This window comes from Pteronotus mesoamericanus, unplaced genomic scaffold (assembly GCF_021234165.1).
Source record: "Pteronotus mesoamericanus isolate MK-2021 breed Mesoamerican mustached bat unplaced genomic scaffold, CSHL_Meso_final contig_202, whole genome shotgun sequence".
NCBI lineage: Eukaryota > Metazoa > Chordata > Mammalia > Chiroptera > Mormoopidae > Pteronotus > Pteronotus mesoamericanus.
This window is the reverse complement of record NW_026555086.1, coordinates 3,709,435-3,720,389: the sequence shown is the minus strand read 5'-3', so window position 1 is coordinate 3,720,389 and position 10,955 is coordinate 3,709,435. Positions and strand designations below refer to the sequence as shown.

The window sequence follows — 10,955 nt, the reverse complement described above, 5'->3', positions numbered from 1 at the left end:
GGGTTTGCTGGATCTGGCTCAATGATAAATATCGTTAAAGGGAGGAGAGAAGCAAGGGAAAGTGAGATAGAAGGCAGGAGTGGTCGGCAGAGGAGGGGTGATGAAAAGAAAAGGAAAAGGAAGAAAGGGGGAGGGATGAAGGGAAGAGGGGGAGAGAAAAGGGAAAGAGGGAGGAAGGAGGAAAGAAAAGGGGTAAAGAGAGGAAAAGAGGGAGAGAGAGAGAGAGTCAGAAACAAAGTTGAAAGGAGGGAGAGAAAGAGACAAGAGAGACAGAAATGAGAGAAGGCGAGAACCCTAGACAGTAAGGGAAGTAAGGAAGACTGACGTGAGAAAGAGAGGAAGGGAAGATTCGGAGCATGGGCCACGCCCCAGGCTCGGACTCCGCCCCCGGCCCGGACTCCACCCCCGGCCCGCAGGCTGCAGCGCCACCTCCAGCCGCCAGGGGCCGCCACGCACAGTCGGCCGCACCCTGCGCGCCCGGCGGGCCATCTCTCCCGCCTCCGCGCTGGCCGCTCGCTGACCCGCCGCCTCTCACGGGCTCCGGCCGCGTCTCGCTCGCTGTCTTCTCGTGAGGGGCCTCGCGCCGCTCGGCGCACGCCGTCCCCCTGCCTCGCGGCGCAGGGTCTCGCGGGCCCCGCTCCCGCCCTCCGCTCGCCTGGCCCGGACCGGAAGCGGCGCCGCACGGCCTGGGCCTGGCGCGGGGGGCGGGCACCGGGGCCCGGTCGGACATGGGCAAGAAGCACAAGAAGCACAAGTCGGACAAACACCTCTACGAGGGTGAGGAGTGGGTCGCGGTGGGGACGGAGAGCCCGCGGCCGCTCGGGGGCTTTTCGCGCCTTCGACACCCCCTCGAGTGCCCGAGGCAGGCCGGGGCCGCGCCTCCCTTGGGCAGGCCCCGGCGAAGGGGGCGCGACGCCGGACGCGGCGCGGACCTCGGGCAGGGGCAGCGGCGGCGGCGGCACCCTGGACCCCTGGCCCCGGCGGGGGGCGTAGGGAGGCGTGCGACAGCCCCGAGAGGCCCGGCGGCGTTCGGGGCACCCACTCGGCGAGCGCCCGTCATTCAACAGGTGTTTCGGGGCGCCCGCTGCGTGCCCCGCGCCGCGGGGCTTCCGCCGCCTTCCTCCCCGCCCGGCGGCCACGGCGCCGTGCACGCCGCCCCCTGAGTGCCAGCTGTAATCGAGCCCCTTTCCTTTCTTTAAAGAGTATGTAGAGAAGCCCCTGAAGCTGGTCCTCAAAGTGGGAGGGAACGAAGTCACCGAGCTCTCCACCGGCAGCTCGGGACACGACTCGAGCCTCTTCGAAGACAAGAACGATCATGACAAACACAAGGACAGAAAGCGGAAAAAGAGAAAGAAAGGCGAGAAGCAGGTTCCCGGGGAAGAAAAGGGGAGAAAACGCCGGCGCGTGAAGGTAAACGGGGCTGCGCGGCTTGTGCGTCGCACAGGTGGCCCCTCTGCCTGCGCCCTGCTGCCGCCTCCTGCCGCCCGGCTCAGCGTCTTTCCCTCGGCCCGCGAGCCGCCGGCCAGGGCCGCCGTGTTTTGAGCAGGCGCAGGGCTGAGTGGAAACGGGCATCACCTGTGAGCTTCAGCCGTTCTGTTTAATTGTACGCGTAGACAGCTGTGCTCTCCCGTCAGGTGCCCGAGCAGCTCGCCCTGATTGTCAGGGCTGCTTCCCGGCGCCTGTTCCCCCTCCCAGAGCCTCGGGGTCCAGGGTGGTCAAATACTCGTTTCAAAAGTGCGTGGGGTCGCCCTCGCCGGGAGTCTCGGTTGGTTGGAGCGTCGTCGGGACAAGGTTGCGGGTTCGATCCCCCCATCAGGGCACATGCAAGAATCGGCCAGTGGAACATCAATGAGTGGAAACAACAAACCGATCTCTCCCCGCCCCCCCATCAGTAAGTTAAAAAAAAAAAAAAAGAAGTGAGATCTATCCAGGTCCACATTTTGCTCCAAAACAAATGCTGTAATGCCACCTATTTCATGGGCAGCTTCCATCTTTTCAGACAGTTTGAGTCTATTTGAGGAAATTTGATGGAGACCTTTAAGGGATATGATACCAGTAATAAAAATAAGCATTTCTTGATCGCTGGCAGTTACTAGAGGCAAAATAAGTAGCTGCCACCTTGTTTTGTAAGCTGGGCAAGATCGTGATAATTAACCTCATGCCGAAGGATGAGCACACATACCTAGAACTACACTGGACTCCCTGGCACGTCCCAGTTTGAACCTGGCACCAAGTGCCTTATTAAATCAATTACTGTATTGTAGATAGATTTTCATAGGTTGGCTTTACAATTTCCCTTCTGTTTAGACACACAACAGAAGTGTTCTGTTCCATGGGATTAAACACATTGGTAAATCATTAAATCTTAGAGAGTCTCTCTTTGCAGTTTCTTAAGTCTGTCCCTTTCTGCTCCGTTTTTATTGCCTTCCCCTAGACTGTGACAGTATATTGAACTATCTGATATTTCCCTTTCTTAAATTATAAAATCCATATATGCATATGGTTTTTTTTAAAAAGAATTTCTAGTGGTGCAGAAGTGAACAAAATGGGGCGGGGGAGTTCCTCACCCCACTTCCCCATGTGGCCTCTCTCTCTAGAGGTAACTAGTTGGTTTTTTTAAATTATTTTTTATTAGTAGTAAAGTAATTCCTGACCATAGTTTTACAAAGTCGAGAGTACTGCACGGCTTTTGACAAAAAGCATTCTCCTGCTCCATCCTGGAGTTTCACTTCCTCAGCTTTGTAGTTTTCTCTTTGTACGTTTGTCTCTGTTTCTGAATGTTGGTTTGCACTGCTGCTGACCGGTGTCTCAGCTTACATCTTTTACTGACAGGGTGTTACAGAAGATGGGAATTTCAGTTTGCATTCTCATACTGCTCCACGCCCCCACTTCTTGCTCCATTCTCCCAGGATGGGTACATCAACGTGTTGGTTACATCAGTGTTTGGTGTGTGTGTTTGATTATTGTTCACTGAAGACAAATGGGATGGACAAATCCAGATGTGAAAAGCCCCTCTGGTTTCTGTTTTGTAGTCAAGCACTTCCCTCAGTTTGGAGACATCATTCTTGTAGCCCCCAATCCGCCCCTGCTCTGGTCTACGTTGGGGTTTTCCAGGCTGCTGGGACCCACGCCTTCCTCTTGATTTTTCTCCCTTGTTCTGGTGGAGTCTGAACTCTGGCAGCTTCCTAAGAAAGCATTCACGGGGGGTGATTTGTATAAGGTCTTGCCTGTTGCAAACCTCTCTCCTGCCTTCATGGCCGCCTCGTGCAGATTGGTGCCGTGACCTGTCGGGGACTTCCAACTGCACGCTGTTCTCCCAGGACCTGGAAAGCGTTGCCGTGTGGTCTTCCGGCTCCCGCCTTTGCTGCTGAGGAGTCAGTGGGCGTTGTGCTTCTTCGTCCTACACCGGTATTGCTCGCTCAGAACCTCCAGGATCCTCGCCCTCACCCTCAGGGCTGTGCTTCACAGGGAACCGTCCTTCCCCCGGCGAGGCGTGCCTGAGGGTCTCCTGGGAGCCTTGCCTTTGCTCCCTGGCCTCTCCTCTCCTTCCAGAGCCCCGGCCACCGTTGGCGCGGGGCTCCCGGGCTCACCTCTGAGTGTCGTCAGCTTTGCTCTCCCCTCTTCCCTCTTTGGTTCTCTGTGTTCTTCCTTCAAGGAGAGTGCTAAACGTTACCTTCTGGTTTTGCTATTGAATTTATTTCAAATCTGTTTTTTTAATTTCTAGGAACCATTCTTGTTCTCTAATTGTCCTTGTTTTAGTAGCAATTTGTTCTTTTTTTTTCCAGTTTTCTTTTGTTCTCTGTATTATCTTTATTTCCCCTAAAGTTCTTTAATTTATTTGGTCTCTTATGTCAGAAGCTTCATTTAGTTACCTGTTGAGCCTTTATAGCCTGTTTGTATATAAATATGCAGCACAAAAAGGCTAAGGAAATGCTTTTTGCCTGGGCAAAGTTTGTCAGCTGGTGGACTTCACTGTGGAGCCACTAAACAGAGACCTGATCATTTTGGTGGGGAACCCCCAAATGTCTGTACCCTATAGGATATTTTCTCTGGGCTTTTCAATTTCTATCGAGAAAAACTGCTCTGCTCGCAGTCCAGCTCCGCTCCCCACTCCTGATGGCGGTCCAGACCTGGAGGCCCTGGTGCCTTGTGTCTCCAGGTTCTGGGCCTTTGCAGATCCCTGGCGTGTGAACTCTTCTCACAGCTGTCTGCCTCTTCATGCAGGAGGTAGCTTGCTTTCTCTGACCTGCAGACCCTCCACTGCCTTGCATCTCCCCGATTTGTCGGCTCCTTTCATCCATTCCGTCTCTCCTGTCGTCTTTGCTCTCGCCATCTTGTTTAGCTGGACTTTAGGGTGTAGACCCTTTAACCACTTCCAGTTTTAGTTCCAGTGGTTACCCCATAACGCCAGCTGATACATTCTTCATTTCTTCTATCAGTTCTCTCCTTACTAACTACACTGTATTCAGTTATATTGATATGCTACATTTTGTTTTATATAATAGCACTTTTAAATGTTACAAATGATGCTGTAGTGAGCCTCATTGTACACATATTTTGTACACTTTTATAAGGTATCTTCCACATAGGCTCTTGGACATCTCCCCTTCTGTTCAAGCCACTCTGCCCTTTTTCGACAGTGGCTTTATATATCATTAACTACCATTATATTCTGATTCCACTGCAGATCAAGATGCTTTTGCGTCCACAGTCGCATTCAGACATAACACCTTGCACAGTAGGACAGGCAGGAAAGGTCAAGTGGACACAGAGAAGTGAAGTGAATTTGCCCAGGGTCCCACTGCCTGGGGACTTGGGGCTAGGGATCATGGGGCATTTCCAGATTCTTTGAGGTCATTAGCTCTGTAGAGGCTCTTTGGGCCATCTTTTTTCCCAGGCCAAAACAATGAGAAGATAAACCCTATAATTTTTCAAAGGTGCCTTAATTAAGCGATTTTCTTCTTTTGGGTAGGAAATGCCTGATTATATTAGTTTAAAGTGCCCCAACAGGTAGAACCAATAGTATTTCTCCCTGCAGAACATTGAGAGTACAGCATACAGCATGCCTTGGTTTTAACTAGACCGTAATCTAGACATCACTGCTGTGAAAATGCGTTGGCTTTTTTTTCCCTTAAATATTTGAATGCTGAGCAGTTGGCAGAGAATTTGCATGCTGGTTTAACCCTTGTTATATGATATTACCCTTTCCTAAAGATTCCGCCTTAGCCCTGGCGGGTGTGGCTCAGTGGATTGAGTGCCAGCCTGCGAATGAAAGGGTCGCTGGTTCAGTTCTGTCAGGGCCCAGGCCTGGGTGGCTGGCCTGGTCCCCAGTAAGGAGCACGCAAGAGGCAACCAACCACACAATTGATGTTTCTCTCCCTTTCTTTCTACCTCCCTTCCCCCTCTCTAAAAATAAAATCTTTTTTTTTTTTGAAAAAAGAAAACTTAAAAAAGATTCAGCCTTAAATGTTTTCAAGTCCCTTATTCCCACGTTATAGAAAAACAATAACTGCCTATGAAAAAAACGCTCGTACCATTTGATGTAACAGTATGGGCATATGAGGACAATTAAATAAAACTAAGGTGTAAGCGGTACAATTCCACGTAGGCCATTACACCGATAAAGTGGTGACCTATAACAATTACAAAAGTGTTTATAAAATAATTTTAAGTGAAATGACAGAATTGTGCACCCATTATGATTGCTGAAAAACGACATAGGCACTTTACAAATGATTAGTACTTAATAAGCACTCATTACTTGTTGGGTTCTGTGCTTAGTGCTTTATGTATAAGGTCTGTCCAGAAAGTATCTAGCCACATAATGGGAAAAATAGAGGCTTTTATTGAAGAAGATACAAGAAACATTGTACATGGGACAATGACGCCTCAGTCCCCTTCAGAGTGGGCACCTTGGGACCTCACACAGTTCTCCCAGTCGCTATCAACTGCCCATCATATTTTCTTGAATCTCATTGACAGTCTGAAATCTCTTCCCTTTCAAAGATGATTTTAGTTTCTCTCCCTCTCTTTCTCCTTCCATTCCCCTCTCTAATAAATAATATTAAAAAAAGAGAAGGATGATAAAGTTAATGGTGAAGCGTAAAATAGATTCACATTTTGCCAGAAGTCACAGGGCACCAAAACAGAGCTCTACGGGTGCTGAGTCACCTGGGTGATTTGATGTTTCACCAAAAAGCTCTGCACAAGACATGATGCATAAGCAGGCGCATTGTTGTGATGAAGCTGCCAATGACCAGTTGCCGTAGCTGTGACCTTCTGAATCATCCAGATAGTTGCTGCAGAGGAATGTTCAAGCTTAATGCACAATTTGATACAGGTTCATTGCTCTACTCAGTCATTCTGAAAGTGATGGCCACACAGTGCACATGCTCACTCAACGGTGTCGACTGCCCCCACTGATTAGTACGGTGAAGCCGTCATTGTTCACACATGTGCATTCTCCTTGGCTGCCAAGTTACATCAATGTTGCGCAAACTGTTCTTGTTATATTAACAATGGTTGAACTTTTTATGGACAGAACTCGTATGTAAAGGGGGAAATGGGTTAGTATTTAATGTGTATGAAAACATTCTGGAAGTTGGTTGTGCACAATGTGAATCTATTTTACGCTTCACCATTAACTTTATCATCCTTCTCTTTTTTTAATATTATTTATTAGAGAGGGGAATGGAAGGAGAAAGAGAGGGAGAGAAACATCGATCGGTTGCCTCTTCCCCATGCCCTGACTGGGGACCGAACCCACAACCCAGGCACACGCCCCAACCTGGAAACAAACCGGTGACCCTCTGCTTTGTGGGATGACTCCCAGCCAACTGTGCCACCCCAGTCAGGGCTCATCTATTTTTTTTTTAAGATTTTATTATTTATTTTTAGACAGAGGGGAAGAGAGGGAGAGACACATCAGTGTGTGGTTGCCTCTCACACGCCCCCTACTGGGGACCTGGCCCACAACCCAGGCCTGTGCCCTGACTGGGAACTGGACCGGCGACTCTGGTGTCAGGCCAGCACTCAATCCACCGAGCCACTCCAGCCAGGGCTCATCTCTCTCTCTCTCTTTAAAAAAAATATGTGGTAAAAACATACAGCATAAAATTTACCATCTTAATAATTTCAAATATTCAGTTTAGTCATGTTAAATATATTCACATTGTGGCACAACCAATTTTCAGAACCTTTTCATACCCATAAAATACTAACTACTCATTTCCCCCTTCCTCCAGCCCCTGGCAACCACTATTCTGTTGATACTTTATGTCTCTATGAGTTAGACCACTCTAGATAGCTCATATAGGTGGAATCTTACAGTATTTGTCTTTTTGTGTCTGGCTCGTTTCACTTAGCATGATGTCGTCAAGGTTCATCCGTGTTGTGATGTGTGTTAGAATTTTCTTTTTAAGACTGAGTAATATTGCATTGTATATGTGGACCACATTGTGTCTGTCTCTCCATCATTGGACATTGGGTTTACTTCCGCCCTTTCCCTGTTGTAAATAATGTTGTTGAGAATATGGGTGTACGGGTACTTCCTCCAGATGCCGCTTCCGTTGGTTCAGCTTCACATCCAGAAGTGGGGTTGCTGGGTCATGCCATCTTCTCTCTCAGAAAGGAGAAGACTGAGGCTCAGAGAGCTTCAGTTAGCTTCTGTGAGGTCACAGTCAGAGCCGGAGGAGAAGCTACATCCCGCCCGTGTGAGGGCTTCAGCTTAAACTGTTGTTAAAAGGGATACAACCTCCACCCCTTCACAGCACTTGGAAGAGTAAAATCAGGGCCCCAGCAGATGGGGATTCTCATTCTGGTGCTCCTGAGGTTCCTTGGCGCTGGAGGAGTCCAGGAGACTGCTCACGACGGAGCATTTGAGCGGGTCTTTAGAAATCAGAAGGTAGCGATGCCACACCACCTATCCAGTCAGCGTGGGGCCAACCACACACACACTCTCAGCTGCAGCTGTATTGTATTCTTCACATGTTGTGCAATTAAATGTAAAGGACCGTATGTATAAAGCCATGAGTCGAGCAGCTTTATGGGCTACTTCAGGTGTTTTCAAAGATAACCTGATGTCCAGTTTTCATTTCTATGCCTGCTTAAAAAGCTGGTCCCCGAGTAGAATGCTGTACACTCCTGCATGGAGGTGTGGAGGTAAGGACGCTTGCTCTCCAAGTGCAGAATTAAGAACAGTAGCCTTAAAGGCAAGCAGATGTGAGGGTGTGTGTAGGGGACATCAAGCAGCATGAAGAGGAGTGTCGGACAATATGGGACAGGCAGCTGAGATGTCAGCAGGGAGTTCGAACTTTAACGTGTAGGCCGCGCGGAGTCCTGAATGGAAGGATGATAAAAGTTGAGTCTTACTAATATTGACCTGTTAACAGTACCTAGTATATATTGAAGAGAGTGGAGACCGGGTATAAGGAAGCCTGCTTAGAAGGCTTTTCACTGAAAGAGCTCAGGAGAAAGGTCTGAATTCCTTTGCTGAAACTCAGACCTGTTCAGAAGAGCGTAATTCTAATCCAGATTCTGTTTTAACAACTTTGCCAGTCAGCTTCATTCAGGCTTAGCTGCTCAAAGAAGTTAGGCTGGTCCCATTGCTAAGGATGTTACCAGAGTAAAATGAGTTGTTTAAAAAAATGTTTTTAATGATAAGCATTAACATACAGGATACGTATAAAGCTGAGGTTAAGTAAAACTTAGAATGAAAATGGGAAGCTTATCTATATAAATAAATTCTAATAAGCACTACACCAGGCCCCAAGGGGAATACCTACTCATGAAAGCTGACAGCGAGTGCTCACTGCCTGCCAGGCACTGTTCTCCGTTCTTTGTTTAGCGGTGTCGCCCTTTAAGCCTCACACCCCTGTGGGGTGGGTACTGTCATGTTATTGCAGAGCTAACCGAGGCGTGGAGGTTGAGGTGGCTTATAACTACAGAGGAGAAATGAGTAACTCTAATTATTAAGCAAAGTGGAATTCTGTCAAAACACAAGTGATTGGCTTGTTGGCTGTGACGCCTGCCACGCCCAGGACCGCAGGGCTGCTGTGGCTTATCTGGGGTGACAGCCGGCCATCCCCCTTCCCCTCTCCGCTGTCCCTGCCTGCGGTGCACCTCTCAGCGACACATCTTCCTGGAGAAGGGAGGGCTCTAAGGGTGTCAGGGCAGTGTCACCTCTGATCGCGGGGCATTTATTTATTTATTCAACGTATTTTTACGAGACACTTGTTATCTGCCAGGCTCTGTACTGGGCTCACACAGTGACAAGATACAGTTGCTGACCTGCCAGAGCTCAGAGGGGCGGGGAGTGAGACCAGCAGGAGAAAGAAGTTCACAGCGTGGTAAATTCTAGCAAATGAGCACAGTGTCTAGGAGCCTTGCGGAAAGGGCTTCCCGCTCTGCTCTGGGGCGCTGGGGACGCCTCGCAGGGGACAGCTAGGTTGTGTGGCAGGCTGTGTCTCACCTGGGGCTAGAAACAGGGTGGCACTTCTAGGCAGTAGAACTGATCTCTTCAGCTGAAGTCTAAACCCGACAGGTTTAGAAAGTTCTGAAATTGTTTTGTGCACTGGAAGCCTTATGTACACACACATAAATACATATTCTTTTTTCAAATACATATGTATAAAATCCCCCAAACTAGCCAGTCTGAAGGACACTACCTACTGCTCGGGACTGCAGCTGTCAGTCCTCACACACGTCGCCCCTTCCTGCTGTCTCTGGAGCGCACGGGCCCTGCCCGCGGCGCACTGCATCGAGAGGTGCCCGTGTCCGCCAGCGCGCGCCGAGTGCTGTTGGTGTGCGTGGGCCACGGCCTGCTTCTGGAGTGTCACAGATCAGTGAGCTAGCCTGCCCCTGAGTCATGGATAAATCGGAGCGCCGTCTGAAATCAGTACGACGTGTCTGTGGTTACGGAGAAAGCCGCCTCTCCCTCCCCTGCTCCGCCCCGCGCGCCCACAGAACCCTTCCTCTGCCTGGAGCACTGTGCGGCCCACCCCCCCCACCCCCCCACCCCCACCCTGGCTGAGTTCACTCTCCCTCCGGTGCCAGCTCCGATGCTGCTGCTCCTGAGAACCTCTCCTGCCCTTCTCCAGTCTCAGTTAATTCACCAGCAGTTCACTCTCCTCGAAACCTGTTTAGTTTTTTAAATGAGCTCTTCAGTGTTCGTCTCTGTGGTCGTGCTGCCAGCTGCCAGGGGCAGGGCTGTGTGCGGGTTACCCCCAGTGTGTGTCCAAACGGCCGAACCTCGTGTATTTGTTGACTGCAGGAATGAATGAGCACTCACCATGTGCTGGGGGCTGCACTGAAATTCCACAGACGCTGCCTTATTTAACCCACACAATGACCTTCTGAGGTGTATAGTGTTGCCTGGTTTAAAAATGAGAAAACTAGCCTCCCCCAAATGACACAGTTTATCCATGACCTTGTCACTAATAGGGGGCAGTGGCAGAATCTGAACCGATTTTATAAGTTGTCAGCTGTAAACCCGTCTTGTTTGGCTGCCTGAAGATAAATGGCTCTAGTGTTTTTGTTTGGTTTTCTCTGTGTAGCTAGCAGAGTATGCTAACTGTAAACCAGAATTGTAACTTTGGTTTTACATGTCGTGTTACTTGGGAGATGTTCACAGTATGATCCTGTAGTACATTCTGAGTCATAAAAAAGGAAATTAGGTTGGAATCAGAATTTTAGGTGGAGAGGGAGCTGTAGAGATCAAAGCCTCTTGTTTTATAGATGAAACTGAGACTAAAACAATGGGGTGGCTTGTTCAAGGTCGCATTCTGGTAAACTCGAAGCTAGTTTTCCGAACTCCTGGTCTGGCAAAAACATGTTACAGTATCTCCCTTTAGTCTAGGGTGGTTTCCAAGTCCATGTTTTATATTCCTTTTCTCTTTTGGACTCCAGCCCAGAAGGCTCTGTTCTTTTGCCATACTGAACAGTAAAGTGGTTACTAT

At 49.3% G+C, this 10,955-nt stretch overlaps 1 protein-coding gene across 2 annotated transcripts in view; it reads left to right on the top strand.

The window, feature by feature from the left end:
• The first annotated feature begins 460 nt into the window (after positions 1–460).
• Positions 461–10,955, top strand: part of BRD7 (bromodomain containing 7) — a 37,317-nt gene continuing 26,822 nt past the window's right edge. For both annotated transcript variants that reach the window (XM_054570321.1, XM_054570320.1), the window contains exons 1-2: positions 461–777; positions 1,202–1,410. In XM_054570321.1, the coding sequence (XP_054426296.1) occupies positions 729–777; positions 1,202–1,410 (258 nt within the window). In that variant the 5' untranslated portion in view covers positions 461–728. The remainder of the gene's footprint in view (positions 778–1,201; positions 1,411–10,955) is intronic.